This window comes from Neoarius graeffei, chromosome 5 (assembly GCF_027579695.1).
Source record: "Neoarius graeffei isolate fNeoGra1 chromosome 5, fNeoGra1.pri, whole genome shotgun sequence".
Lineage (NCBI taxonomy): Eukaryota > Metazoa > Chordata > Actinopteri > Siluriformes > Ariidae > Neoarius > Neoarius graeffei.
Window position 1 is genome coordinate 8,037,117 of NC_083573.1, and position 27,788 is coordinate 8,064,904.

Sequence of the window (27,788 nt, forward strand, 5' to 3'; positions counted from 1 at the left end):
GCTCCACCCAAATGTCAGTTTATATCATTTGGTTCTCGTTAGATTTCTGACAGCAACAGAATTCCAAATCGGCACCGTTTACGGTCAATTATGTTTGTTTATTATTTAGTAATATTCCGTGATAGATTGATGCACGAACGGCACCCAGTGTTTGCAGATCGGATTCCTGTCCTGCAGCCTGCAGCGGTTTCAGTGCCTGCACTTGAAGTGTTTGATCAGACCTGACAGAAATGGGTGTGTCTGCACAGAAGGGTGTGTGTGTGTATGTATATATGTTGGTTCACGCATTCTTCTCTCAAGCAGAATGGTACAATAGTGCTGTGAAGACAAGGTAAGAATGGAATGTATTCTTCCTTTCCCTTTCAAATGCTTTTTATGGACGTGCATTGTGTGTTTATGCGAAGGTGAAAAGCATGCTCGATTAACTTCTGAAAAGAATTCCTTTTTTTTTTAATTCTATGCATTATAGCTGATTTTTACATCTAATAAGAGTATGAACAGTGTTACAGTTTCAAGCCTTGCTAGATCATCGAAAGAGGATTCTAGATGCAAAGCGTTTTCTTTTTTAAACAGCAGCATGGAGGTTTGATTACTGTAACTAACTAAGAATGCAAATAAACAATAGGAATCCTTGTACAGTATGGTTCTTTCACTTTTGCACATCTTGCAAATATGCTTTTTTTTTTTGGCTCCTTCTTTATTTTCCACAGATCGATAGTGTGAAACTTTAAAGGACAGACTAGACTCTGACCCTTAGCCACACCCAGAGATGTGGACCGTGCCATTTCCCTACAAGGTGGAGGAACAAACTGTACCAAGCGGTAATCTTCAGCTAAACATACAGTGCGCTGTAGAATTATTGCCTGACGAGATCTGAGCAGGTCGGATTCAAAATGATCATACAAGCACCCTTAAAATGAATATTCAACAGTTATTCCATGAAATCGAGTCGTACATGAGCCAAAAGCCGACGAGGCACGTAGCACAGAGCCCTGTACGACGAGACTGAGTGGAATAACTCTTATTCTCTCCGCATTTTTCGCAAATTCGATTTGTGAAAAACGTGATAATTAGTTGTAGTCGAGTCACGAAACCTCGAGTCCGAGACTCCGGCTGCACCATTTCAAGGTGGCTGTTTTGACGCCATTAACATTAGTTTGTTCCTGAACAGGTGAAATGTGCTTCTCTTTGTCAGGGAGTGCGAAGTAATTCTGTCAGAGATGGTTCGGAGACAGATGTGAGTGCAGAAGGCGTGTTTATTAATACAAGCGAAGACACGTTAACAATCCAGAACGGCAGGAAAAATCATTAAACGGTGAAACAGGCGATGGATCGAGCGAGGCACAAACAGGTTATCGTAGACTCGGCAGAATCCAAGACGAGAAACAGGAACTCGGGGATCAGGAACCCAAACGAGGAAATAAGGCTCGGTAATGTGTCAGGAACGCAATTCAATACTTCGCAAAGTGAGTGTGTTTTCACAGTTTTTATATCGGCACGCTGATTGCGCCTTAATCCTATGCAGGTACAAGTCGTTTACGGTGCACGCGCTGTCCGGAGCGTGCCCAAGAGTCGATCTGATGCACGTGCCAAGGCGCACAGGTGTGACACTCTTGCACGGAATTAGTATAAAAATTCATGTCGATATAAATATCGTAGACCAAATTATTATGGCATGTTACAAAAAATTTTTTAAAAAGTCCTCATTTCCAGTTTACAAGTCCGAGTCATCAGTGCTCGAGTCCGACTCGAGTACTGCAAGCCTGGATGAAAAAAAGATGCGTTCTTACCATCAAATACTTTTTATTCCGTATTTTTTTTTCGAGGAAAGTTTTTATTTAGTTCTCCGTCGGTTCAGCAAAACACATGCTCCGCCATTTTATTTTTCTCTACTCATGGTATATAAGCTGATATCCTAGTAGTAGAGTAGCCAATCAGAGCGCACGGTTGCTCATATCCAGTCAACGTGGATAGAATAAATACTCGTAGGTGCCTCGATTTAGGTTATATCCTTAGGTTTGTGAATGTGGACTGAGGTGATCATTGTAAAAGATTAATTCCGTGTGTCTGTGGTGATTTGCAAGAATGTTTAGCTCATGTATGATAATTATTTCAGAAATATTTTTCTTCTTTACACCCACAGCCATGTTCCTACTCATCTGCCCCTACAACCGCGTGTTCGCCTACCCCGGCGATGATATCACGGTGTCCTCTCACCTCTCGCCTGAAACCAGCGCCGTGTCCATGGAGGTCCGGTGGTTTCGGGGGACGGAATGCATTTACCAGTATAAAAACGGGCAGGTGAGCGTCGGGAAGGGCTACGAAGGCCGGGCGAGTCTGTTTATCCCGGAGCTGAAGAGAGGAAACGTGTCTCTGATCCTGAAATCCATCGCGCCCATGGACACGGGAACTTACAGCTGCCAGGTGCTTACTGGCCAGCATAAGGTGGAGAAGTCAATACATTTATACATGTCAGGTGAGTCATGGGATGTGGCGATGGTCCACTGGATATGCAACAGCAGTAAGCCAATGATTACCATTTTGACCAATCGGATTCAGACGCGCTGTGGTTCCTTGACGTGTCCTGTCTTTACATTTGTAAGTTTTGTTTATTCATTCAATCCGTTTTTGTGTTTGTCAAGGAATGGAGCCACTTTCACCTGATATAAGTAAGTTACCTTCTTAAGCTTTTAATTATAGCACTTTGCGGGGTTGGGTTGATGATGGTGCATTGAACACGGGAGTGGAATCATTGTTTTTCGGCTCCTCAGCAGGACCGAAGCTCACGGAAAAGGACAGGTTGGACATGGACGAATCTGTGCTCATACTTGGCGAGTATTCAAGTGATCTGACTGAATACGCATTTCCTGAATAAAATAATGAAATGAACATGTTTTGGCAAGAAATCCATTCAACACGAGGTTTGCTTGAAAAGATGATAACCTATCGGCGGTAATGATTTTTTTTAAAAACGTGATAATTTCTTTTTTCAACCTTAGAGCTGAAGAAATTATTGCAGCAAAAGGAAAAAGAGCTTCAAGATAAAACCAGAGAGTTAGAAAGCACTACTGAAACGCTAAGGAAGAAGGCGAGCCTCCTGCTATACATGGACACGGACCTGGAGAATATGAGTAAACTGGCGAATCAGAAAGAGGAACAATTCAAGAATGTGGTGAGCGAACTGGAAACGTGCAAGAGGCAAGTGGAGACGCTGGGACAGAAGCTGCAGGAGAAGGACGCACAGGTCAAGGAGCTTCGAGTCATTCTGCAGGACAAAGAGCAAGAAAGAACAAGTGAAGAACAGCAGATTACAGGTGAACTTCATCACTTGATGCGATATTAAAGATAAGTAAAGATAACGTACCGATTGTGCAGAAATAAAGAAGTAAAAGTACTATGCACTGAGACAAAAATTTGAAAGCGAGTTCTTTGATTGGATTGGATTGTCTCCGTGATAATAAAATCCTTGGTGCTGTGTCAACGTTTCTCAACGTCGTTGAATCCAAACATGTCAAAACGTGCCAACAACTCCTTGAGACACACCTGACCCGACTCACAAAGGCTTTTACAGAATCTGCAGCCAGTTACACAAGTTCACTGATAAGTCAGGCTTGAGTCTATCCAAAAACGTAGTTTGCTACTTCAGCCTTCCAAACTGGCAGGGTAGCAGGAGTTGGATCAGATCCAGCTTGCCAGGTTGTGTTTTTGGACCACACCCCCTCCACCCAATCGATTTTCATACCTCCAACGTGGTTGAGTAATTTTCTCCAACCATACCATGCTCTGTGCTTGGGCTACAACTGACAGACTCCAAACAGGTACCTTTTCTTCAAGGCCCGCTAGACAGTAGCAGGTCCTCAGCTCCAATTACGGTGGTGCATGGGGAGGCCGTTGCAGCACATCAGAGCACCACTGTTGGCTCTTTGGAACTCATAAACTTGTTAGAACCTCTCTGAAAGAGGCAGGAGTCTGGCATGGGATATCTACTACCTTTGTAGTCAAGATCACCTAAACCGAGACCAAGACTAGAGTGTATCAAGACCCAAATAAGACCAAGACAGGGCGAGACCGAGTCAAGACCAGAACCAGACCAGTGGGTGTGAAGGAGGGTGTTGGAAGGGTGATGGCTGTTAACAGGAAGAAAAATTTCAACTTCGCAATGAGTCACGTTATTAGTTGCATTTGAAGCAGGAAATTTTACATCCAGTCACAGTAACGATGTTCACGTATAAATCAATGCACAGGCAATTTCGTGAAATCCCCACAGTTGTGGTCTTGAGCAGTCTTGAAATAAAATCCCGAGTCCTCCATGTCCAAGACCCAGACAAGACCGACTAAAAACGTGGTCGATTCTGAGACGAGACCTTCAAGAAGTGGCTTTCTGACTGGTCTCAAGTACGACAACACTAATCTCTACCTTAGGCTATCTATCGGATAGTATGGTGTGACCTTGTGGTTGAACTCAGGATTACTTTCCAAGGTCAATCCAATTTTGTACATTGATCTCTTGTGGCATTCCATGAAGGTAAAGCGCTCAACAGTGCAATTTAGGCCAACTGATTATCATCCCAACTGGATAAGGAAACACACAAGGGGATCCCTTGACGACTAGTTAATGGATGTCATCACCGTGGTGTACTAGACACTTAGTTCCTTCCTTGATATGACAGTCTATGAGAAGCATTTCCACTTCATGGGCATGACTTAGCAGTACTCTCGGCAGTCTTTGGTGCTGCTACCTGGGTATCACAGTACGCTTCCAACAGGTTCTATAAGTGATTCTGGGTGGCAAGGAGAGGTGAAATAGAATGCTAGGTTCCTTTGCGATTCAGAACTTGTGATGCTCGTCCTTTGGGTTTGAAGATGACTACAGTATGACTTCGGTTTGTTGGGTGGCAGTTGTGGGTCCGGTGGTGACTGATCAGTCCCCCCAGGATTTTGCGGGCCTTTTTTGTGATCGTTGCGGGGGGGTTCCAAAAAATTGCGATGAAAGTTGCGGGTTTTTTTAGGTTTTTGTTGCGATTACATTGCAGGAGGAAGTGAAAGTTGCGAGAAATTGTTGCGATTTTCTCTTTTTGTGATTAAAATTGAGTATGTTAAATATTAAGTTATTACTGAAAAACTATTGATGAAAAAAAACAGACACTGAGAAATGGTCCTGTAAACATCTTTACCAATATAAAAGATTACCAGGACTACAAAAATGCAGAAAAATAGGCTTTACTTATCCAAATGCACCTGTTGGTTCAAAAGTTAAAGTGCATAGAACCTCACAGCACAACATGAAGTTACCTTAAAATATAATATAAATGCCTCAGCTTTCATGTAAGGAAAAAAAAAAACTTAATACTAGTACTGTGTGCAGGCAGTCTCTCCTGAAGACCAAATTAAACAATAATTATAAACTAATAAAATAAATGGCTCAGGCTTCATAGAAGAAAAAAACAAATTTGAACAGAATCTCACAGTATGATGCTGAAGCTGCCTAAACAATGGAAAATAAAATACCATTTTGGCAAAAATGTTGGCATCCATTAATTTCTTGTATTAAGTAAAAAAAAAAGTGCACACAGTCCTTCACTGTAAACATAACACACTTTCAGTAACAGAATTTAAGCCTATATAAACACTGACTCGCACATGCTGCTTCTCTTGAACGTATACACGGAAGTAAGCAGTGTTGCCAGATACTGCTGACGTTTTCCTGCCCAAAATATGTTCAAAACCCGCCAAAATACACTTGAAACCGCCCAATCTGGCAACACTGGAAGTAAGGCGGAAGGTAGTTTGTCGACGTCACCTCAAAACGACGCCAACGGGAAATTTGCGGGAAAGTTGCGGTGATTGGATATAATTGCAACACCGCCCTGAATTCACAGGGATTGGTTAAATTTGTGTTGATGTTGCAAATCGCAAAATCCTGGAGGGTCTGACTGATGAGACCAGTCTGGGCTTTGAAGGTATGCCCACATGTCGGGCACGCAGGGGTAGGTGCTGTAGTGGGGGTGGCAACAGTTCGAGCCTTCCACACAGCTCGTTTATTCTGGGCCTTGGTGATGCATTTCATCTATTGTGGGAGCATAAGCACTAATCAGCATTGTGGTGTTCTTGCCTCCAAATGGGAGATGAAGTGTCATCAGGCGATCGTTGATGTCCTCTGGGAGTTTGGGGACTTTACAGCAAATCCAACGCTTGCCTCTCATTGTTCAGTGCTGCTATGACCGCTCCAGAAGGTATAACCACCACCACGTTCCATGAGCTGGCCCTTGTCCGCGAGACATGTTTCGCTGAGCGCAGCTATGTCCACATTGTAGAGAGCGAGTTCCCTGGCGACTATTACAGTTCTTCTCTCCGGTCTGTCCGCTTTGATGTTATCCAGTAGAGTGCGCACATTCCACACTCTGGCCAGGCGATGTGCAGGCCAGAGTGAGGTAAAGCAGGCTATGTTTGGGGCACCTTTTCTAGCCCCTTCCTCCATGGAGGTGAGAAGAGCGAATCCGAAACAGGGCTGCTCAGACAACCAGGGGGCTGTCGAGCTCCACTGCTGCTTTGTTCCAACAGAGAGCGACCCTTTGCCCTGGGCCACCTGTGTACAGGTTCGTGATTACAGCTTCCACTGTTTCCGCACCTGCTGCTTCACCACTTGCCCATCGCCACAGGACTTGAATTTGAAGTCACGACTTGCGCACAACTTGGATTAGAGTGAGGGAGAGTTGCGCAGCCGTCAGCCTCACTCTCTCGTCCCGACCTAACTGGGTCCAGGGGCAAGACAGAATCAAGACGGCTGGAGCTAGGTTGGGATGCAGCGGATGGCCAACAGCGTTCTCCGTGTTGCACTGTGCCCTGATCACGCTCCACACATGCTTTGCTGGGTGCGTCGAACCACCAGGTGGTGGTCTCCTCCATGCAGTCTGCCAAGTCTTTGGTTGTAACCCTGACCAGGGGGAGCGAGGGGTTGATAGTGCTTGCTCAAGGCACCACCCCAGGCTAGTGGAAGGAAGGAAACACCTTATTACTCCAATGCATGGTGGTTAAGGATGGCACATGCCCCTATTCAGATTCAGAACTAGGGCCAATGCAGCAAGACATCGAGAAGAAGGTTCCTTGAAAAGATTACTGTCGGACAGGTATTATTATTATTAGTATGTACATCATGTACTCTGTTGAGGAGTGGTTTGAACTGACCCTGGTAGTTATCTACGGTTCTACAATTCAATACATTGCTAACGTTAATATGACACATGACTTTTCTTTTTTTTTTTCCATGACTCTTGCCTGAAAATCCATCCTCATTCTCTCTTTCTGCTTGCAAATCCTCAGAGGGACTGAAGAACACAGCACAAGGCACCGCACACACAGAGGACTCTGTCCGCTTACTTGGTGAGCATGCAAATGAATTGAGCTGAACGGATTTATCTTTTTTTTTTTTTTTAAACGAAATATATCTATTAGCCATAATTAACTAGTGCACATTTGAATTTTCTGTCATTGGAAGAGTTGACGACGGTACTGCAGAACAAAGAAAAAGAGTTTGAAGAGAAAACAGAGCAGTTGGAGAGCACAACGGGAGAGTTGACGAGGATGATGCAGCTGCTACAAGATCGAGACGCGGAAATGGAGAATTTAAGAAAAGAGCGAGACGAAGCTTTGACAAACATGACCGCGGAGATGGAAATGTGCTTCCAGGAACTGCTGACACTGGGACAGAAGCTGCAGGAGAAGAACGCACAGGTCGAGAAGCTTCAAGAACTGGCCAACAGCGATGACCTGCTGTGCAAAATGTCCCAAAACCCGAAGGAGCAGCTGGAAGAGCTCGAGAGCTGGATTTACAAAAAGAGAGAGGAGAGAAGACTGCGAGAAGAGGAAGAGACGACACACGCTCTTGAAAACGAGTTTCTTGATTACGTCTCGGCGGTGAAAGAACTGATCGGGAAAAAACACGAGACGATCGTGGCTTGGGCCACGATGATGGCCGTGCTTCAGAACAAGCTCGAGGTTGTAGAGACAGACGAGGAAAGGGAGGCGCTAGAGATCCAGTTGAAGGAAGCTTTAGAAATGCAGAGGCAAGGTGAGGAACAGATAGAAAGTCTGAGCGAAGACATCGAGGAAAAGAGGAGCGGAATCGAGGAGAGGCACAAGCAAGAGATCGAGGAGATCAGGGAGAAGTACAGCACCGTGTCCAGGATTGAAGCAGAAACAAACATCCTGAAAATCATCCTCCCCGATGTCCAGGCGTACTTTCAGAATCTAGCCGCCAACGCAACGGACGCACGAAGGCGGATCGTAAGTAAAAAGATCGCTGCGGAAAGACGATCCCCGGCCAGAATGGAAATGATTGTTGAGGAGGAGATCCTGGAAAATCAAACTCTCGAGCCTGAAGTGGAAGTGATGACGTCGATGACGAGTAGCCTAGAAATAAACAACAACTGCGCAGAGTTGCTCGTACACGAAGCTAACGGTTTTATGAGTGAGGAGACGCGTGCAGAAGAAGAAAGCAACAAAACCGTGAACGACATGAACGGAGAGCAAGAACAGGAGGTGGATGTGAAGGACGTGAACGAGCATGCTGAAACAGATGAAGAGGATGTCGTTTCCACCCAGTAGACTCTTAGGCGCTAATCCTCGTCCTGCCGCTAATAACTTTTCCCAAAGCATGTCAAGGTTCCGTTTTCTTACGAAGACTTCCTAAAGAGCTCACGTAATATTTTCTCCCAGTTTTATATTTTGCTAGCGCTGCCTCCCTGATCGCACAACAGCTAGCAAAACTGGTGGGTGTGGTCAACGGAAAACCAGCTTTTCAAACAGCTGCCGGTACAGGACCATGACCCAGCTAACGTCACAGGGTGTGAGCAAGCAGAGGAGTCTTTATGACGAGGGAACGTACAAATCTACAGTCTGTATTTTGGGGTAAGGGGTTCTGTGCGTTTTATTTGAAACAGTTTCGTACAAACAATTGATTGTACATCGGTTTAAAAACCAGCATTGTCCTTTGATTAAAACGACATCACAAGTCATTCAATTAAAATACTGCAATCTGTAGGGACTAAAGATTAGCCAGGATCCCTGTATCACCCCTGAGGTGCTGGTTTTGCACAGCGGTCAGTGGGATAGTCGGTCTTCCTGAAAAACAGAGAGGAAAGTGGGTGTGGCTTTGACTTATGATTTCGTCCTAAATCATGCTATTGATATAAATAATGATCTTATTGAAGCAAGCATGTTATTTCTACATGACTTAAAAGGGTAAAGGTTAACAATTCTAGCGTTGTTCACTCTGCAAATGATCTCAGATTGTGTTTTATTTCTTTTACACCACAGGAATTCTCCAAAGGTTAGCTTATATTTGGGTCCGTCTCAGAAACTGGTCTCTCATTTGGGACGTTATGGTCAAAAAATAAATTTTCCTTTTTTTTTTTTTCCATTTACCCAACACTCGATGTTTCTTTTGTCATGTTTAATAAGAATAAAGAGAGCATCTTGGTTTATCTGGCCTCCAGTGTGGAAATCTTTGATTACAATTTAAATGCTTTTGTAAAATTGATTTCCATATAAAATAACTACATCATGAAGAATTAAAGCCGCTCCTTCACAGACGAGTGAAAATATTGAATAAATTTCCTCTTTTTGATTGCTTGGGTTAAAAACGCCAAGTTATGATGACTGGATTGATTATTCACTTAAATATGAATAATATGATACAGTTTGGGGATTTGATATGGCGAAATAGGACACAATGGAAAAATCAAGAACGCACCGGAAAGATGAGAATAACGGCGGCGGTAAAAGAACAGCGACTGTACCGGCTGAAGGTCGCGCGGGTCTCTGCTGTGGCGCGCGAGCAACGGGACATCACTACCACACCGGACGGCACGCGAGGTGGGGGCGGGGCAAAATGACTGGCCGTAGATTCTATCAAAAGTTCGATCTAAATTGACCATGGTCGCAAAATATTGGCCAAAAATACGTAAAACACTACGAAATATGAAAGTAAGATGCAAAAGAAACATTCTATTGCCTTATACTGCAAGACTAAAACAAAATAAAACTCACCTTTTCAGCGATAACGTCCGAACAGATCACCCGCGTAACAGAAAGACTGCAAATGGAAGCACGATCAACTTCTAACTGCTGGAGTGGAAAATTCCATTCTACACATGCAAATTGTTAATGTGTGTCCTTCCCCGCACACAAATAACACGCTACGGTAAAAAATAGACCACGACTCATTTTATAGCTCAGAAATTCATACCATCGTAACATATTCTGTAAGAAACGTATTCTATATCTAACTTTCAGCTTTCGTTTTAAAAAACAAAATCGCAGATTTATAACAATTTTTATATGGCGTAGTGATTTTAAGTTCCTACTTTTGGTGAGGTCGTGACCTTGACCCTGAGGCTTTCCGTTTAGATCAAAACACACGATCGTATTGGTTTTGGGTTTGCAGAAAACGGAGTTACGACGGTGATCAAATATTTTGCATGATGTTTTATTCCGGTTATGATTATTCTGTGAGCGCACCAATCCTTAGGTGGATAAAGTTACAATTTAAAATACAATTAGTGATAACTGTAGACTTTTCAGTGGACTACAACCTTTTTAAGGGAATGCGATGTAGTCGACCGTTTATCATGTCCCGGATCAAGCCGCCATTTTTCCACAAATTTGCAGAATTTTTGCCAAATTCTGAATATTCACATCAAAGATTTAGTTTTGTCTGTATTATTTCTTTCATGATTTTATTTCAAATTAAAACCATCATTCAGAACCGTTTAGTTTATTGACTGAGTATATTTAGTGGGGGACCCCCACAGTACCCAGTTTCTGAGACAGACCCAGATATATTACATTACAGTTATAAGAGTGTATTATCCTAGGGTAAAAATATCTCTCCAAGCCAACTGTGTTGGAAGCAGGAAAAATGCGTAGCTCTTCGATGGGATTGGTCCATATGGATTTGCCTTCGTGCCCCATGCGAATCAATGAACCTTCAACACCGATGATCCTGTTGCCGGTTCACCGGTTGTCCTTCCTTGGACCACTTTTGGAAGGTACTAACCACTACGTACCAGGAACACCCTACAAGATGTGCCATTTTGGAGATGCTCAGTCAGACCCAATCATCTAGCCATCACATTAGGACCCAGGTATTTAAAAAAAAAGTCGCTCAGATCCTTACATTTTGCCTATTTTTCCTGCTTCCAACACGTCAAATTCAAGAACTGACTGTTCTCTTGCTCCCGAATATATCCTCCTGAGATAATTACAAGTTATTCCACGAAATCGAGCCGTACATGAGCCGAGAGCCGACGAGGCGCGTAGCACCGAGTCGACTATAAGCCGTGTACGACGAGATTGAACAGAATAACTGTTTTATTCGATCCACATTCACTGGATTTTGAGAAAGGGAGCATTCGATAAATGAAAACTTTACACAAAACGTCCGACAAAATCATTTCCGCTTGGAACGAAAACAAACCGGTGAAATGACAGGAGCAATTTGTGAGAAATGCTATAATAGTTCTTGAAAAAAAAAAAAAATACGTTCTTACCATCAAATATTTTCATTCTGTATTTTGTTGCTTTGTATTTTCTGGGGTTTTATTTTCGAGACTTTATTTCGTCCTCGGCTGGTTCGGCAAAACGCGCGCTCTGCTGTTTTGTTTTTCTCTACTCGTAGTATATGAGCTGATATCCTAGTAGTAGAGTAGCCAATCAGAGCGCGCGATTGCTCATATCCAGTGAATGTGGATGGAATAATCGGTGTTATTCACTTCACCTGTCAGTGGTCATAATGTTATGGTTGAATGGCAGGTGTGTATGTATGTATTACACACTCCTCTGTCCTGAAAGCGCGGACACTCGTGACTCCTCCGATGAGCGTACGTTAGGGTGCATCAGTTGCCCTCACTTTCATAAAATCTGATGCGTTTTTGTTCGGGTGTTCCTTTTCACCAATAAAGACATCCTGTAAAATTTTTTGACCATATTCAAAAGTCTAACAGTGGCACTGTGAGGTTCATTTTTTTGCCAAAAAAGCTTATTTTACAGTATGTTTTCGCGTAAGGTTTGAATCACAATGTTGGACTCCATTTATTGATTTCTTGTGACCCAGAGATCATGTTAAGAACCTTTGCGAGGGATTGAGAAGCATTAATGTGATTCATAATACATTTGTATTGTTTAAAAGTAGTTGAACAATGATTCAATGAACAGCTAAAACTCAAACTGTGCTTGATGATATATTTAGAATATGTACTAAAAATGTGTATCTGAGATATTTGGTATACTCTATAAGGTGCCATAATGTTTCATGAAAAGTGATTGAAATTGTCATAAAATAGCAGCTTTTTCCATAACTTTGAGCTCCTGGTGCCACCATTGAACTTTGTCAAAATATTTCACCCAGTGTGTTTTCTTACCAAAAGGAACATAAAAACAAAAATGCATCATGATCGGAGGAACTTTTCATTTTTAGGGGGCAACTGATGCACCCTAGCGTACGTGATCAGATAAATAAATTGTTCTGGGCGTCCCATGACGCGAAATGTCACCATAAATGGATAAAAAGCACGCTGTGAAAAATATTCATTTAATAATTTGAAAATTGCATTCACTGACCATTCCTGTTGTATAATACGAATAAAACGTGCTTTTGCTGGAAAACGTCAACTAATTGTGATTGATTATTTTCCTGTATCAGTGCATGTGTATGTCAGAGATTAATTGTGTGTGCGTGTGTCTCACCGGTGACTGTTTCGTACGAGATGTTGTGTTGGCTGAGGAGCGATCGCAGGCGTTCGATTTCGGCACGCTGCTTCTCAAGTTCCTGTTCACACACACTTCATTATATTACATTCACACACACTCACACGGGTGTTTTGTGAGCACCCGGAAAATTTTGAAAAATAAGGCCTTACAAACCACTTGTCCTGCAATCTGAGCTGTAGTAGATAAAAAAAAAATCTGTTGTCTTTTTTTATATATTTACTAGTGCTGTCAAGTGATTAAAATATTTAATCGCGATTAATGTCACGACAGTCATAGTTAACTCGCGATTAATCGCACATTTTTGTCACATAAAAAAACATTGTAATTCTCTTATCAGCATAAAAAAGTGAATGGGCTTGCTTTGTACCAATGTTTGTGTTTTTTTTTATTGCAAAGCATAACGCGTCTTGACACAGCCACTGCAACGTGAAACCTAAGCCGAGCACCGGCGCGGGGCTAGCAAGAGAACCATCAGTGAAATGATCTACTGTTTGAGTTAGTCTACAACTCTAATCAGAGAGACAGGTTACACAGTGACGGTAGGCTTGACATGCTTGATTATAATATAAAGTACACTATTATATTAACTTTAAGTTGTTCGTTGATAAATATTGCATTGAATCTGATCTTTACTGTTTCAGCTCACTTAACACATTTTGTACTTTTACACTTTCTGCCTGTTGATGCGTCGCGCTGTCCAATCAGAGGCGGCCAAATTTGCATATTACAGGAAGGATTTCTGGGATAGCATTGAGTTTACAGTTCAGAGGGATCTGGCTTCTTTAGACGCTGTCTTCTTAAAACTGAATAAATATTTAAAAAGAGCCAAATGAGCCAGTCTTTTGAACGGCTCTTTTCAAAGAACGGATCACAAAGATGCGGATCCCATCAAAGAGCCATAAATCCCATCTCTACTAGCGCGCCCTGCCCGCGCTGGTTCTTTGGGGGAGGAGGGCAGAGGACTCTTGCTGTACGGGGCGTGGCATTACAGTCTAGCTGCTATCGGTTTTCTAAGCAAAGTCTCTGTTCCAAGTTCCTGGCAGTTTCAAAAGCTTATGAAAAACCTACATCATGTCACAGAGCGTTAATCTCGCGATAAAATTATCGCCGTTAATATTGAGTCAAGTTAACGCGTTAATAACGCGACATTTTTGACAGCACTAATATTTACATGAAAATATGTTTCAAATCAATAGGAGTATTGTTTGAATTCAAGATAAAATCACATTCTACATTCAAGGGTATGGTTATAATTCATGATCAAGAAAAACGACAAACTAAATTCACATTAAACGCAAGTTTTATTAATTATCAAAATGTTCATATTAAATAAAATTTCTTAGGGTGACTGACCTTTTCTCCCTATGTCCTCATTAGTTGCATATGATTTCTTCAAAAAGTCTTTTGAAATATTTAAGTTTTCAAAACTGTCAGCATTAATTCAGATTTACTGATTATCTATCATATACATGTTCAATGTACTAAATCAAACGAATACTAATGCCGCTTTTCCACTACCAACGCGGCTGAGTGGGGCTGTTGGAGTTGCATTTCGACTACAACCGCGCTGAACCGTGCTGGCTGAAAGTGGGTGGACGTCACGTGATGTCGTTAGGCGGTGCAAACAGTGACATCAGTGAGCTTTTAAGCGGTAGTCTCACGACCCGGATAGTAAACAATAAACATGGAGGACATGGAGTCGTTAGTGTTGCTGGTCTTGGTGCTGTGGCTTGTTGTCACCGACGACGCCAACAGATACTGGCAAGAGCGTATAGATGAGGCGAGGCGCATAAGGCTTCAGAAATTCTCGTACTTCGTAATTCTTCTTCTTCCGGGTTTACAGATCCCAGCGTGCTCGCGGGGCGTGTGTGGGCATGTGAGGACACTCCTCCTCACCAATCAGTGCACAGGGGAGTGTTTCCTCACGCCCCTAGCCCCACTCGGCTCGCTTTGGCTCGCTTCAGCCCCACTCCAAAACCGTGCGAGTTTTGGGTGCTGAGTAGGGCTGAAGCGAGCTGAGTCGTGCCGCTCTGAGGTAGTCGAAACGCGAGCCGTGTCGGGCTGAAGCGAGCTGAAAAAGGGCCATAAGTTTATGGGATAATGTCTATGTACACTTTATACAATTATTTATAGTTCAGTCACTTCTCATTTTCATTTAATCATTTCGACGACGACTTCAGCTTCTTTTTGGCCAAAGACAAGAGCTTGTCAGTCCTCTGTTTTTTATACCAGCATCGATTTCACGTACCTTCGCTTCGTCTCGCTTGTCAATTGTATTCGGCATTTTGAGTAAAAAAAGCCGATACGAAAGAGAAACGTATTTTTGAAGCGCAGCGACGATGAACATGTGCAAGTTTCGATAAAACAGAACAGATGTGGGTACTTTTGTAAGAACTGTTATGATTGGCTTTTGTTCTCTCCTACACTCTTGTAAGAACTGTTATGATTGGCTATCATGCTCTCGCCAGCGATGTTTTGGCCAATTACATTGTAGATAACACGTATTCTACTGCGAGACTAAAGATGGCGAAAATGTCAACATGTAACATCATCGTAGGAATGAATTACGCTTGAGTATCACGAAGGAATATACCCCAACCCCCCTCAATAAATGAAAAAAAAAAAAATCTCAACGGATTTGGCATAATATAAAAAGGGTTTTTTTTACTCAGAAAAAGCGGAAATCCGCCGAAAAGCGGAAAACTCTCATCCCTGCATACATCTCTCTCTCTCACACACACACACACACACACACACACACCTGCGTACACTGTTCCAGGTTCTGATGTTTCGGACTCGGCGTGTGTTCCTGTTTAAGCGACTGTTTAGCCCGTTTCAGAAACCCGGCCTCTTCAAACACATCCCTCAGCATGTTGTAGTAGCCCTAAATACAAACGCAGGACTTCGAAACATGAACGTCTTAGATATGGTGTGTGTGTGTGTGTGTGTGTGTGTGGGGGGGGGTTTTCACCTGTTCAGTGATGAGTTCTTCATATCGAGCTTGTTCAATCTCATCCCATTCTTTCTGAAGTTTTTCACTCAGCACTGGATACACTACACACACACACAAAATAGTTCATCTGCATGCAACACTATACAGAGGCGACTGTATAATACGTCACTATTGTTTGCACTCGTTGATAATACGGGTTTTTTTTCCCCCGTAAGGAGATATTTGTTTCAAATTTATAGAAAAGTCTCAAGTGCCAGTGACTGTTCATGCTTTCTAACAGTCATTAAGTCATTTCCACCACTAAAAAGGCTTCAGGACAGACCAGAGCTCAACATGAACTTTAGTCCGACTGTCCGGGACAATCATATATTTGATCAAATCTGCATGTCCGACAGGACGAGTCGAATATTTATTGAAAATCACCATTTTTATAGGACTTCTTCAAGAGTTCCAACCAAACTAGTTCAATCCGCTCAGTGATCCGGCTGCGTTATTGTTCACAGAATTCCGGTGAAGCCGAGTCCAGCAGGTGCGTGCAAGTGTGTAAAAATAACCACGTCGTAATATCTAATTATAGATTATTAGACTCATCGAAATCGGAGAAACGGCGCTCAAACACCTCAAGAAAATAAATATATCTGTGGTGTCCTGAATGAAGGAAGATTCATTCGTTGTATTTTTCTTTTCTATGGTTCGCATTAACCACCACAAACGTCGCAAAATATTTCGGGGGAATTGTCCGACCATGCCGAACTCACAACGTGATTCTGTCCCGCTCTTCGTTCATGTCTGACTTGTTTTCTTTCGGGTTCATTTCGTCGAAAGAAAGCGAAAAAGACGACAATCCTGACTCTTAGGCAAATTTATCATCAAAATTCTCTCATTTTATTAATGCAATTTTGATCGCCATTTTGTCGCCGCTATAGCAAGTTACGAGTGTTTGAAATATGCAAAGTAATATATCAGTCCGTATGTCAAAGCGACGGCCGTAAACGAGATTCGTTGAGACCTGTGCCAGACATCGTAGGACAGAAATAAAACGTACAGCGGAAATCAAAGTGACCGACGTTGTCTTTCGAACGCTGATGTAAGTTGTTTGTTTGTTTTGATAGCAACCAGGAAAGTTTGAAAAAAGTACGCGGTAATCGTCATTTAAACTCGTTTTTGTGCAATGCTTCGTTTGGAAAACAGTTTTCAAAATGGCGGCGCCGACGCGTCACGTTTCGAATTCTGGTGAAGATCGCGCGGATAAGCGACGCCTGCTGCGGACCAAACGGACTCGATTCAACACGGCGAAAAACCGAATCGGCCGATAAGTATGATATTTAATTGCAATTAGTTACCAATACGAGTCGCGATATAAGGAACCGAAAACGTAATTGAACAACACGTTAATTAAGAAATAAAGCAAGTTTAAAAATGACTTCAGTTCTGCTTTAAAACTGCAGATCAGGTAACGGATTTTACAGTGGTGCTTGAAAGTTTGTGAACCCTTTACAATTTTCTGTATTTCTGCATAAATATGACCAAAAACATCATCAGATTTTCACACAAGTCCTAAAAGTAGATAAAGAGAACCCAGTTAAACAAATGAGACAAAAATATTATACTTGGTCATTTATTTATTGAGGAAAATGATCCAATATTACATATGTGACTGGCAAAAGTATGTGAACCTCTAGGATTAGCAGTTAATTTGAAGGTGAAATTAGAGTCAGGTGTTTTCAATCAATGGGATGACAATCAGGTGGGAGTGGGCACCCTGTTTTATTTAAAGAACAGGGATCTATCAAAAGTCTGATCTTCACAACACGTTTGTGGAAGTGTATCATGGCACGAACAAAGGAGATTTCTGAGGACCTCAGAAAAAGCATTGTTGATGCTCATCAGGCTGGAAAAGGTGACAAAACCATCTCTAAAGAATTTGGACTCCACCAATCCACAGTCAGACAGATTGTGTACAAACGGAGGAAATTCAAGACCATTGCTACCCTCCTCAGGAGTGGTCGACCAACAAAGATCACTCCAAGAGTAAGGTGTGTAATAGTCGGCGAGGTCACAAAGGACCCCAGGGTAACTTCTAAGCAACTGAAGGCCTCTCTCACATTGGCTAATGTTCATGAGTCCACCATCAGGAGAACACTGAGCAACAATGGTGTGCATGGCAGGGCTGCAAGGAGAAAGCCACTGCTCTCCAAAAAGAACATTGCTGCTCATCTGCAGTTTGCTAAAGATCACGTGGACAAGCCAGAAGGCTATTGGAAAAATGTTTTGTGCATGGATGAGACCAAAATAGAAATTTTTGGTTTAAATGAGAAGTGTTATGTTTGGAGAAAGGAAAACACTGCATTCCAGCATAAGAACCTTATCTCATCTGGGAAACATGGTGGTGGTAGTATCATGGTTTGGGCCTGTTTTGCTGCATCTGGGCCAGGACGGCTTGCCATCATTGATGGAACAATGAATTCTGAATTATACCAGCGAATTCTAAAGGAAAATGTCAGGACATCTGTCCATGAACTGAATCTCAAGAGAAAGTGGGTCATGCAGCAAGACAACGACCCTAAGCACACAAGTCGTTCTACCAAAGAATGTTTAAAGAAGAATAAAGTTAATGTTTTGGAATGGCCAAGTCAAAGTCCTGACCTTAATCCAATGGAAATGTTGTGGAAGGACCTGAAGCGAGCAGTTCATGTGAGGAAACCCACCAACATCCCAGAGTTGAAGCTGTTCTGTACAGATAAACTTTTTATTAGTTGCAGTTATTGCTGCACAAGGGGGTCACACCAGATACTGAAAGCAAAGGTTCACATACTTTTGCCACTCGCAGATATGTAATATTGGATCATTTTCCTCAATAAATAAATGACCAAGTATAATATTTTTGTCTCATTTGTTTAACCGGGTTCTCTTTATCTACTTTTAGGACTTGTGTGAAAATCTGATGATGTTTTAGGTCATATTTATGCAGAAATATAGAAAATTCTAAAGGCTTCACAAACTTTCAAGCACCACTGTAACACCACACGCACCATAATGGAACATTTCGATAGTTTTTTTTTTTTTTTACTGTCGTAACAGTTTTACTGAAAAATTATAAATCATAACCGTATCTGCTTTTGGATAAACTTTGTTAATCGCTGCCCTTTCACTGAACTCGTGAATAAAAAGGTTACGGTCAGGACAAGCGAAAAATCTTGCTGCTTGTCTGAGCGGATTATTAAAAAGTTCACGTCGATCCAATCAGCTCCATCGTTGCTGATTTTCCGATTACGTCTCACCCGAAGTGCTTCATTTCTTACCCAGGAGGGAGTGTGCGTGACAGACGAGTGGCGTCTCGAACGTCAGAAAGTACACGCACGTCTCGGGCTCAGACACTCGAGCTAGCCGACTGCTGTTCCCACACGTTAGGAGGACCTGAAATCAAACATGGAGACATTTTAAATGACGCTACGGTGCGAGAACGTGGCGGACGTTTTAAGAGCCGCGACGTGATTCGTCATTCTGATTCCCCGACACACACACACACACACCTTGGTCTGTCTGTTCTTGGTCCCACATGAGTCTCCTTCTCTCATCCACATCGCCGTGAAGGTCTTATTCTCAATCTCCCACTCCTGCCAGATCCTACACGCAGAAATTCTGACTTTATTGTTCGGATATTTGACTTTGCGCTTTTGCGAATTAGATTATTAGATGTGTGTGTGTGTGTGTACCCCAGTATTCCACTGTACGCGTTCCACCTGAAGCTCTGCTCGTGTTGAGTCACGTTATGAAACGGACAGAAGTCATACTTGTACCTAACACACGAGAAACATAAATACACACTGCCGGGAATAAGATCGTATCAGGTCTTAAAAGTTAGAACGTTACTGACATGGACTCTGTGTAGCTGAAGCATTTTCCTGCCAGTCGAAAAAGATGAGGAGGCCCGGACATAGGAGACGGAGAGACTCGGGCCTGCAGCCGGCTGCCCTGCAACAGCAGGTGATTATTCAACCTGAGAACGAGAGAGACAGATGTAAAACAAACGGTCATCGTGTTTGACATTTCTATCATCTCGAATACTTTCAGAGACCAGTCGGACACTTGGAGATTCTTCCTGAATGATTTCCGAATCTGGTTTCGGACACACGCCGACCCAAAGTGGTCACTTTTTTAACAACAGACGTTAGCACGAAGCACGTTTATAGAAATCGAGATCGGATCAGGAAGCCAGCGGTGACAACGGCGGAAGGAAAAAGTCCCTTCGACACAAAACCAGACTCAAAAGAGAACACGTCCATTTTTTGGATGATACTGAATTGTATAGTGTAAAGACAATCAGTACTACATAAAGGTGGTCGGTCTGAGCAGATTGTAATTATTCGAGCGGTGGCTGCGGCAATTATCGACGCTTTTTCAGATTTACCGATAAAACAATTTTACAAAGGTGAGTTTCAGCTACAACAGTTACTACTGGTTAATTAAATCAACCGGAAGACCCGCCCTCGCCCTTTGATCTTGTCGTCCGATCAACAATTTTTCGGAAAACCCGGACGTCATCATCGCAGCTAAGCATGGTGGAAGGATCGCCAAATTCACAGATATTTCTTCCTCTTTCGTTTGACAGTCGCCATTTTGTATCTAAACGCGCGGTTGAGAAGTCGCATGAGGTGTCGATAATAGTCATCACTTCCACCGGTGACCACCATTACCGACACCCTGTGGAATTAAGTGACATTTACAACTGTTATGGATCGAGCTTTGGGTAACATTGTTGAAGTAGATGAAGTACTTTAAAAAAAAAACATTTTTTAAAAAAGTGCTGCGATTTATCATAATACAAATTTTACAAATTAAAACCTATAAAAAAAAAAAAGAAGACACGCTTGAAATATTCAGATTTTTCTATTCCATTTAGAATATATATATAAAATTTTTGGAGTTTGTTGTAAATATCGACAACATATTACAACATCAGGAGACATTTTATATTTCGGTTCGAGGAATGACGTACGACCTTTGACCTGGATTTTCAGGTGGTTACGACGTCAATCGGCTGTTGACATTTATTCATTGCGAAACTACAAAACGAGAAATTAATACAAACAACAACAAATGATGAGCAAAACGTGATCGACGGAAATACTTAAAGTGGAACAAAAACTTTTTCGGACGCAGGTTAAAACATTCAGTTCATTTGTTTGTACAAACATTCGAATTACTTCCTAATATACATAAGCACCGACATCGATATACTTATATAAAAGATATTTTGGACTAAATATAATGGCCCTTTTCCACTACCCTTTTTCAGCTCACTTCAGCCCGACACGGCTCGCGTTTCGACTACCTCAGAGCAGCACGACTCAGCTCGCTTCAGCCCTACTCAGCACCCAAAACTCGCACGGTTTTGGAGTGGGGCTGAAGCGAGCCAAACCGAGCCGAGTGGGGCTGGGGGCGTGAGGAGACACTCCCCTGTGCACTGATTGGTGAGGAGGAGTGTCCTCACACGCCCACACACACCCCGCGAGCACGCTGGGATCTGTAAACACCGTAAACCCGGAAGAATAATAATTACGAATTACGAGAATTTCTGAAGCCTTATGCGCCTCGCCTCATCTATACGCTCTTGCCAGTATCTGTTGGCGTTGTCGGTGACAACAAGCCACAGCACCAAGACCAGCAACACTAACGACTCCATGTCCTCCATGTTTATTGTTTACTATCCGGGTCGTGAGACTACCGCTTAAAAGCTCACTGATGTCACTGTTTGCACCGCCTAACAACATCACGCGACGTCCACCCACTTTCGCTAACTCCACCCAATGTGTCCACCCACTTCCAGCCAGCACGGTTCAGCGCGGTTGTAGTCGAAATTCAACTCCAACAGCCCCACTCAGCCGCGTTGGTAGTGGAAAAGCGGCATAAGTCTATGGAAAACAAATTTTAAGTAAAAACTATATATGTTTTGTTAATAATAATAATAATAATAAATCAGTATGTGGTATTATTATTATAATACATAGGGCCAAATTACTCAATTCTGATTGGTCAATCAAGGAGGGCTTTTTTTCCTTCACACGGAGCCGCATTTCTGAAACGCTATCGGCTAGTTCGTTGCTTGGTTACGGTTACAAAAATGAGCAAATTTTGTCAACAAAATGGCTTTTGTAAAGAAGTTCCAATAAAATTGTGTAAACCACTTTCAAAATCCTCGTGTCGTGTCACCGTGTCATGACGAAAGACGCTTTAGAAACTGACTCAAACGTGCGAGATAGTCTCGCGCCCTGATTGGTTCGGAAAATGTGAATGACAAAATGTTGTGAACTTGAAGGGCTTCCGAAGTATGAATTTGGCCCTATATATTATAAACAGGGTGGCACGGTGGTGTAGTGGTTAGCGCTGTCGCCTCACAGCAAGAAGGTCCGGGTTCGAGCCCTGTGGCCGGCGAGGGCCTTTCTGTGCGGAGTTTGCATGTTCTCCTCGTGTCCGCGTGGGTTTCCTCCGGGTGCTCCGGTTTCCCCCACAGTCCAAAGACATGCAGGTTAGGTTAACTGGTGACTAAATTGAGCGTAGGTGTGAATGTGAGTGTGAATGGTTGTCTGTGTCTATGTGTCAGCCCTGTGATGACCTGGCGACTTGTCCAGGGTGTACCCTGCCTTTCGCCCGTAGTCAGCTGGGATAGGCTCCAGCTTGCCTGCGACCCTGTAGAACAGGATAAAGCGGCTACAGATAATGAGATGAGATATTATAAACAAGCAATCGTATGGCTCCTCGTAAAATTCAAGTGCATATTCTGGACCAATTTCGTGGGGGTTTTTTTATATGAAAGAATGTCCATTTACACACTCATCCAGAAGGGTAATTCTGCACAAGGCAATCTGTCTACAGCAGAAAAAAATAAAATAAACACGCCTGGAAAAATCCCAAGGGAGTCGGGAGCCAGATTCGTGACGTCACCTGCGGAACTGAGCTTGCACGGTTTCAGTGCACAGCAGGGGGATATAAAACAACTTGGAAAGCAGTAAATGAAACCGAGACTAAGAAAACAGCCAAGACATAATGGCGGATACGGAGCGAGGGACGCTTTTAGGAACTGAAATAAAAGATCAAAAAGCCTAAAGCCAGTATCTCACTGGGCTGTGACAGCCTGCAACTAGTTGGAGACAACAATTGCGATAAAATATGCGAATTAGTGACAATTTTCACTTGGAATCACATTGAATTGATATTCGCATATTTTACCGCAATTGTTGTGTCTCCAACTAGTCGCAGCCCAGTGAGATACTGGCTGAACTCGCACTTCCTGTCTCACGGAAACTGACTTGAGAAGGGTTCGTGACGGCTTTGCGACACATTTGCGGCTATTTTGAGAGAAATTTTGTCGCACAAATTTTTTGAACATGTTCAAAATTTCAGCAACGAAGGAGCGACACTTTGCGACTTGTGCGAGGAAATCGAGAAGCCCCGCGAATGCTTCAAGACACTTTTGAAACTCTCTCGCGAATGACGTTCGCAAGCTGTCGCAGCCCAGTGAGATCCTGGCTTAATTTTTGTGTTGCTAGTTTGTAATATACGCTCATTCCAACTTGCCCGAATGCATGTTTCACTTGCCCCGGGCAATCGGGCAGTCCTTAAAGGGCATATTCTGGACCGATTTCATTTTTTTTTTATATGAAAGCATGTCCCTTTACACACTCATCCAGAAGGGTAATTTTGCACAAGGCCATCTGTCTACAGCAGAAAATAAAACGCATCTGGAAAAATCCCAAGGGAGTCTAGAGCCAGATTCGTGACGTCACCTGCGGAACCGAGCTTTGCACGGTTTCAGTGCACAGCCTGTGTAGACCAAGCGCTCCCGTTTCTCTCTCGTCGTTCGGTCTTTTGGGAAACGATGAGTACTAATCCCATCAAGATTGGTGTTGCTACACCCTCCTACGATACGTCTGTTAACCATTTTAATAATTACGCGATAACATTGAAGAAATTTGCAGAAAACCACCAGGTCGTTTTCTCATAAACGAACCAGCGCTGACGTAGGATTCAGAAGGAGGCGTCCCGCACGCGACGTCACGAAAATCAACATTTCCCGGGAAATCCAAATGCCAAGTTTTTTCAGAGGCGGACCAATTCGCTTCAAATGGCTCGATTTCAAGTGAATTTTACTGGTATTGCGCAAGGTAAAAAAAATGCGCAGAATGTTACAGATATTTGACCAAAGTTTAATATAAAATTGGAGAATTGCATTGATCTTGCTCCTGAATTTACCCGTGATACGCACTTTAAGGCTCAATTTCACTCGTGATTTCGAAGTTTTGAAATTGCCCAAACTTCAAAATCACTCGTGAAATTAATCCTTAATTTTACTCGGCCCCATCCGATTACCTATGCTTTTTTTTTTTTTTTAAATAAATAGTAATCTGGGTGTCGATAACTGTGGATAAAGGTGTCGATAATTGTGGAACACTGTCACGTGATCTGATACGCTATGTAATCGTGAATCATCTAATTATCTCTAGCCGCTTTATCCTGTTCTACAGGGTTGCAGGCAAGCTGGAGCCTATCCCAGCTGACTACGGGCGAAAGGCGGGGTACACCCTGGACAAGTCGCCAGGTCATCACAGGGCTGACACATATGGCCCTTTTCCACTACCCTTTTTCAGCTCGCTTCAGCCCGACACGGCTCGCGTTTCGACTACCAAAAACCAGCACGACTCGGCTCGCTTCAGCCCTGCTTAGCCCCTAAAACTCGCACCGTTTTGGAGTAGGGCTGAAGTGAGCCAAACCGTGCCGAGTGAGGCTGGGGGCGTGAGCAGACACTCCCCTGTGCACTGATTGGTGAGGAGGAGTGTCCTCACATGCCCACACACGCCCCGCGAGCGCGCTGGGATCTGTAAACACCGCAAACCCGGAAGAAGAAGAATTACGAGAATTTCTGAAGCCTTATGCGCCTCGCCTCATCTATACGCTCTTGCCAGTATCTGTCCACGTTGTCGGTGACAACAAGCCACAGCACCAAGACCAGCAACACTAACGACTCCATGTCCTCCATGTTTATTGTTTACTCTCCGGGTCGTGAGACTACCGCTTAAAAGATCACTGATGTCACTGTTTGCGCTGCTTAACGACATCACCTGACGTCCACCCACTTTCGCTAACTCCACCCAATGTGTCCACCCACTTCCAGCCAGCACGGTTCAGCGCGGTTGTAGTCGAAATGCAACTCCAACAGTCCCGCTCAGCTCGACTCAGCACGGCACGGCTCAGCCGCGTTTGTAGTGGAAAAGCGGCAATAGACACAGACAACCATTCACACATACGCTCAATTTAGAGTCACCAGTTTTCCTGCACAGTTTTCTGCTCTTGCAACGGCCCAAAGATCATTAAGGTCTCGATAATTGTAGCCGCCGCTCGAATAAGAGTCCTGGGATGAGCACAGGGCAGGTTTTCGGATTACAGCAGCAGCTTGTCGGTCTGAATCGACATCGTCCAGGTGAAATTATCCACCGGAGAAAGGGATTAAAGTGTTTTTGGGAAGTGCAACTCTTTAGGGGATTGATGCAAACAAATCCAGAACTGCATATGCAAATTAGAAAGTTTTTTTTTTAATCACGTGTCTTTTGTATGCAAATGAGGGCCTGGTCACGTGATGGAAAGTCTTGCTGAGTGTTTATCATGCTTATTTCTGCGAAATCAACTCACCCAAATGTATTTGGTTCCTCCACAATTTTCATCTTCCCACCCAGTACAAGTGCCACTGCAACAAAAAGTGGTTTTCATGGATTTATAAAACTCCAGAGAAAATGTTGCAATAAACACATTTACTCGACTGTAAGTGGAACCACACATGACTCACCGAGGCAGGCCAACAAGAGCAAATGTTGTTTCATAAATTTATCAATCATAACTGCAGGAATGTTCTTTATTTTAAGAAAGAAAAGAAAAGGCTTTACAGTACTTCCTTGTTTACTTCGACGAGCGCCGCCATCTTTGCTAGCTGCTGTGTTGATCACGTGACCCTGAAGGTGCGTTCATCGCTTGCTGTCGAAACCACCTTCTTCTTCTTCAGGACATAATGGCGGACTGGACACCATCCGGTGTATTACCGCCACCTACAGGATAATTAAGTCCACTACTAGTCCATCAGTCTCTTAGAATAGAATAGAAAGCTTTCGTCATTATACAAGTACAATGAGATTTAAAGCTTCACCATACAGTGCACACATAAATACTACAATAGACATAGGAAAATATGTACAACCCCGATTCCAAAACAGTTGGGACAAAGTACAAATTGTAAATAAAAACGGAATGCAATAATTTACAAATCTCAAAAACCGATATTGTATTCACAATAGAACCTAGACATATCAAATGTCGAAAGTGAGACATTTTGAAATTTCATGACAGCAACACATCTCAAAAAAGTTGGGACAGGGGCAATAAGAGGCTGGAAAAGTTAAAGGTACAAAAAAGGAACAGCTGGAGGACCAAATTGCAACTCATTAGGTCAATTGGCAATAGGTCATTAACATGACTGGGTATAAAAAGAGCATCTTGGAGTGGCAGCGGCTCTCAGAAGTAAAGATGGGAAGAGGATCACCAATCCCCCTAATTCTGCGCCGACAAATAGTGGAGCAATATCAGAAAGGAGTTCGACAGTGTAAAATTGCAAAGAGTTTGAACATATCGTCATCTACAGTGCATAATATCATCAAAAGAGTCAGAGAATCTGGAAGAATCTCTGTGCGTAAGGGTCAAGGCCGGAAAACCATACCGGGTGCCCGTGATCTTCGGGCCCTTAGAGGGCACTGCATCACATACAGGCATGCTTCTGTATTGGAAATCACAAAATGGGCTCAGGAATATTTCCAGAGAACATTATCTGTGAACACAATTCACCGTGCCGTCCGCCGTTGCCAGCTAAAACTCTATAGTTCAAAGAAGAAGCCGTATCTAAACATGATCCAGAAGCACAGACGTCTTCTCTGGGCCAAGGCTCATTTAAAATGGACTGTGGCAAAGTGGAAAACTGTTCTGTGGTCAGACGAATCAAAATTTGAAGTTCTTTATGGAAATCAGGGACGCCGTGTCATTCGGACTAAAGAGGAGAAGGACGACCCGAGTTGTTATCGGCGCTCAGTTCAGAAGCCTGCATCTCTGATGGTATGGGGTTGCATTAGTGCGTGTGGCATGGGCAGCTTACACATCTGGAAAGACACCATCAATGCTGAAAGGTATATCCAGGTTCTAGAGCAACATATGCTCCCATCCAGACGACGTCTCTTTCAGGGAAGACCTTGCATTTTCCAACATGACAATGCCAAACCACATACTGCATCAATTACAGCATCATGGCTGCGTAGAAGAAGGGTCCGGGTACTGAACTGGCCAGCCTGCAGTCCAGATCTTTCACCCATAGAAAACATTTGGCGCATCATAAAACGGAAGAGACGACAAAAAAGACCTAAGACAGTTGAGCAACTAGAATCCTACATTAGACAAGAATGGGTTAACATTCCTATCCCTAAACTTGAGCAACTTGTCTCCTGAGTCCCCAGACGTTTACAGACTGTTGTAAAGAGAAAAGGGGATGTCTCACAGTGGTAAACATAGCCTTGTCCCAACTTTTTTGAGATGTGTTGTTGTCATGAAATTTAAAATCACCTAATTTTTCTCTTTAAATGATACATTTTCTCAGTTTAAACATTTGATATGTCATCTATGTTCTATTCTGAATAAAATATGGAATTTTGAAACTTCCACATCATTGGATTCCGTTTTTATTTACAATTTGTACTTTGTCCCAACTTTTTTGGAATCGGGGTCGTACAATGAAACTAATATAAAACTACTACTAAAAAACTACTGACAACTATACCTAAACTATACATAAACTTGTGCAAGTCCCTGAAGGAACACAGGTGCATAACAGTAACAGGGTTGAGAATAAAGTGACTAGCTGCATCAAGTGATAGCGGTAGCATCGGCATGTACAGACGCCTATTTTCAGTATGGAGGCAACCCAAAAAAAAAAAAAGATCTGACTTGATGATAGTGCAATGACACAGTTTACAGATAG

At 42.9% G+C, this 27,788-nt stretch overlaps 2 protein-coding genes across 6 annotated transcripts; one reads left to right on the forward strand and one right to left on the reverse strand.

Annotated features, from left to right (window-relative positions):
- The first annotated feature begins 220 nt into the window (after window positions 1–220).
- Window positions 221–12,669, forward strand: LOC132886458 (interaptin-like). Of its 3 annotated transcripts, none has more exons than XM_060921116.1 (8): window positions 221–331; window positions 711–821; window positions 2,144–2,476; window positions 2,643–2,669; window positions 2,772–2,831; window positions 3,000–3,314; window positions 7,321–7,380; window positions 7,496–12,669. In XM_060921116.1, the coding sequence occupies exons 2-8, from the start codon at window positions 770–772 to the stop codon at window positions 8,602–8,604; spliced, it is 1,956 nt and encodes a 651-aa protein (XP_060777099.1). In that variant the 5' UTR covers window positions 221–331; window positions 711–769; the 3' UTR covers window positions 8,605–12,669. The 3 variants fall into 3 exon arrangements, with proteins under 3 accessions (XP_060777099.1, XP_060777101.1, XP_060777102.1); XM_060921118.1 differs by having other exon boundaries at window positions 2,775–2,831; XM_060921119.1 differs by lacking the exon at window positions 711–821 and having other exon boundaries at window positions 235–331.
- On the reverse strand, window positions 8,901–25,766 carry gnptg (N-acetylglucosamine-1-phosphate transferase subunit gamma). 3 transcript variants are annotated; one of them, XM_060921120.1, is made up of 10 exons: window positions 25,563–25,762; window positions 25,409–25,463; window positions 19,599–19,721; window positions 19,438–19,521; window positions 19,255–19,348; window positions 19,024–19,138; window positions 15,740–15,822; window positions 15,530–15,652; window positions 12,745–12,826; window positions 8,901–9,120 (listed from the first exon to the last, which is right to left on the reverse strand). In XM_060921120.1, the coding sequence occupies exons 1-10, from the start codon at window positions 25,609–25,611 to the stop codon at window positions 9,044–9,046; spliced, it is 885 nt and encodes a 294-aa protein (XP_060777103.1). In that variant the 5' UTR covers window positions 25,612–25,762; the 3' UTR covers window positions 8,901–9,043. The 3 variants fall into 3 exon arrangements, with proteins under 3 accessions (XP_060777103.1, XP_060777104.1, XP_060777105.1); XM_060921121.1 differs by lacking the exon at window positions 15,530–15,652 and having other exon boundaries at window positions 25,563–25,766; XM_060921122.1 differs by lacking the exon at window positions 12,745–12,826 and having other exon boundaries at window positions 25,563–25,765.
- Between the last annotated feature and the right edge of the window lie 2,022 nt (window positions 25,767–27,788).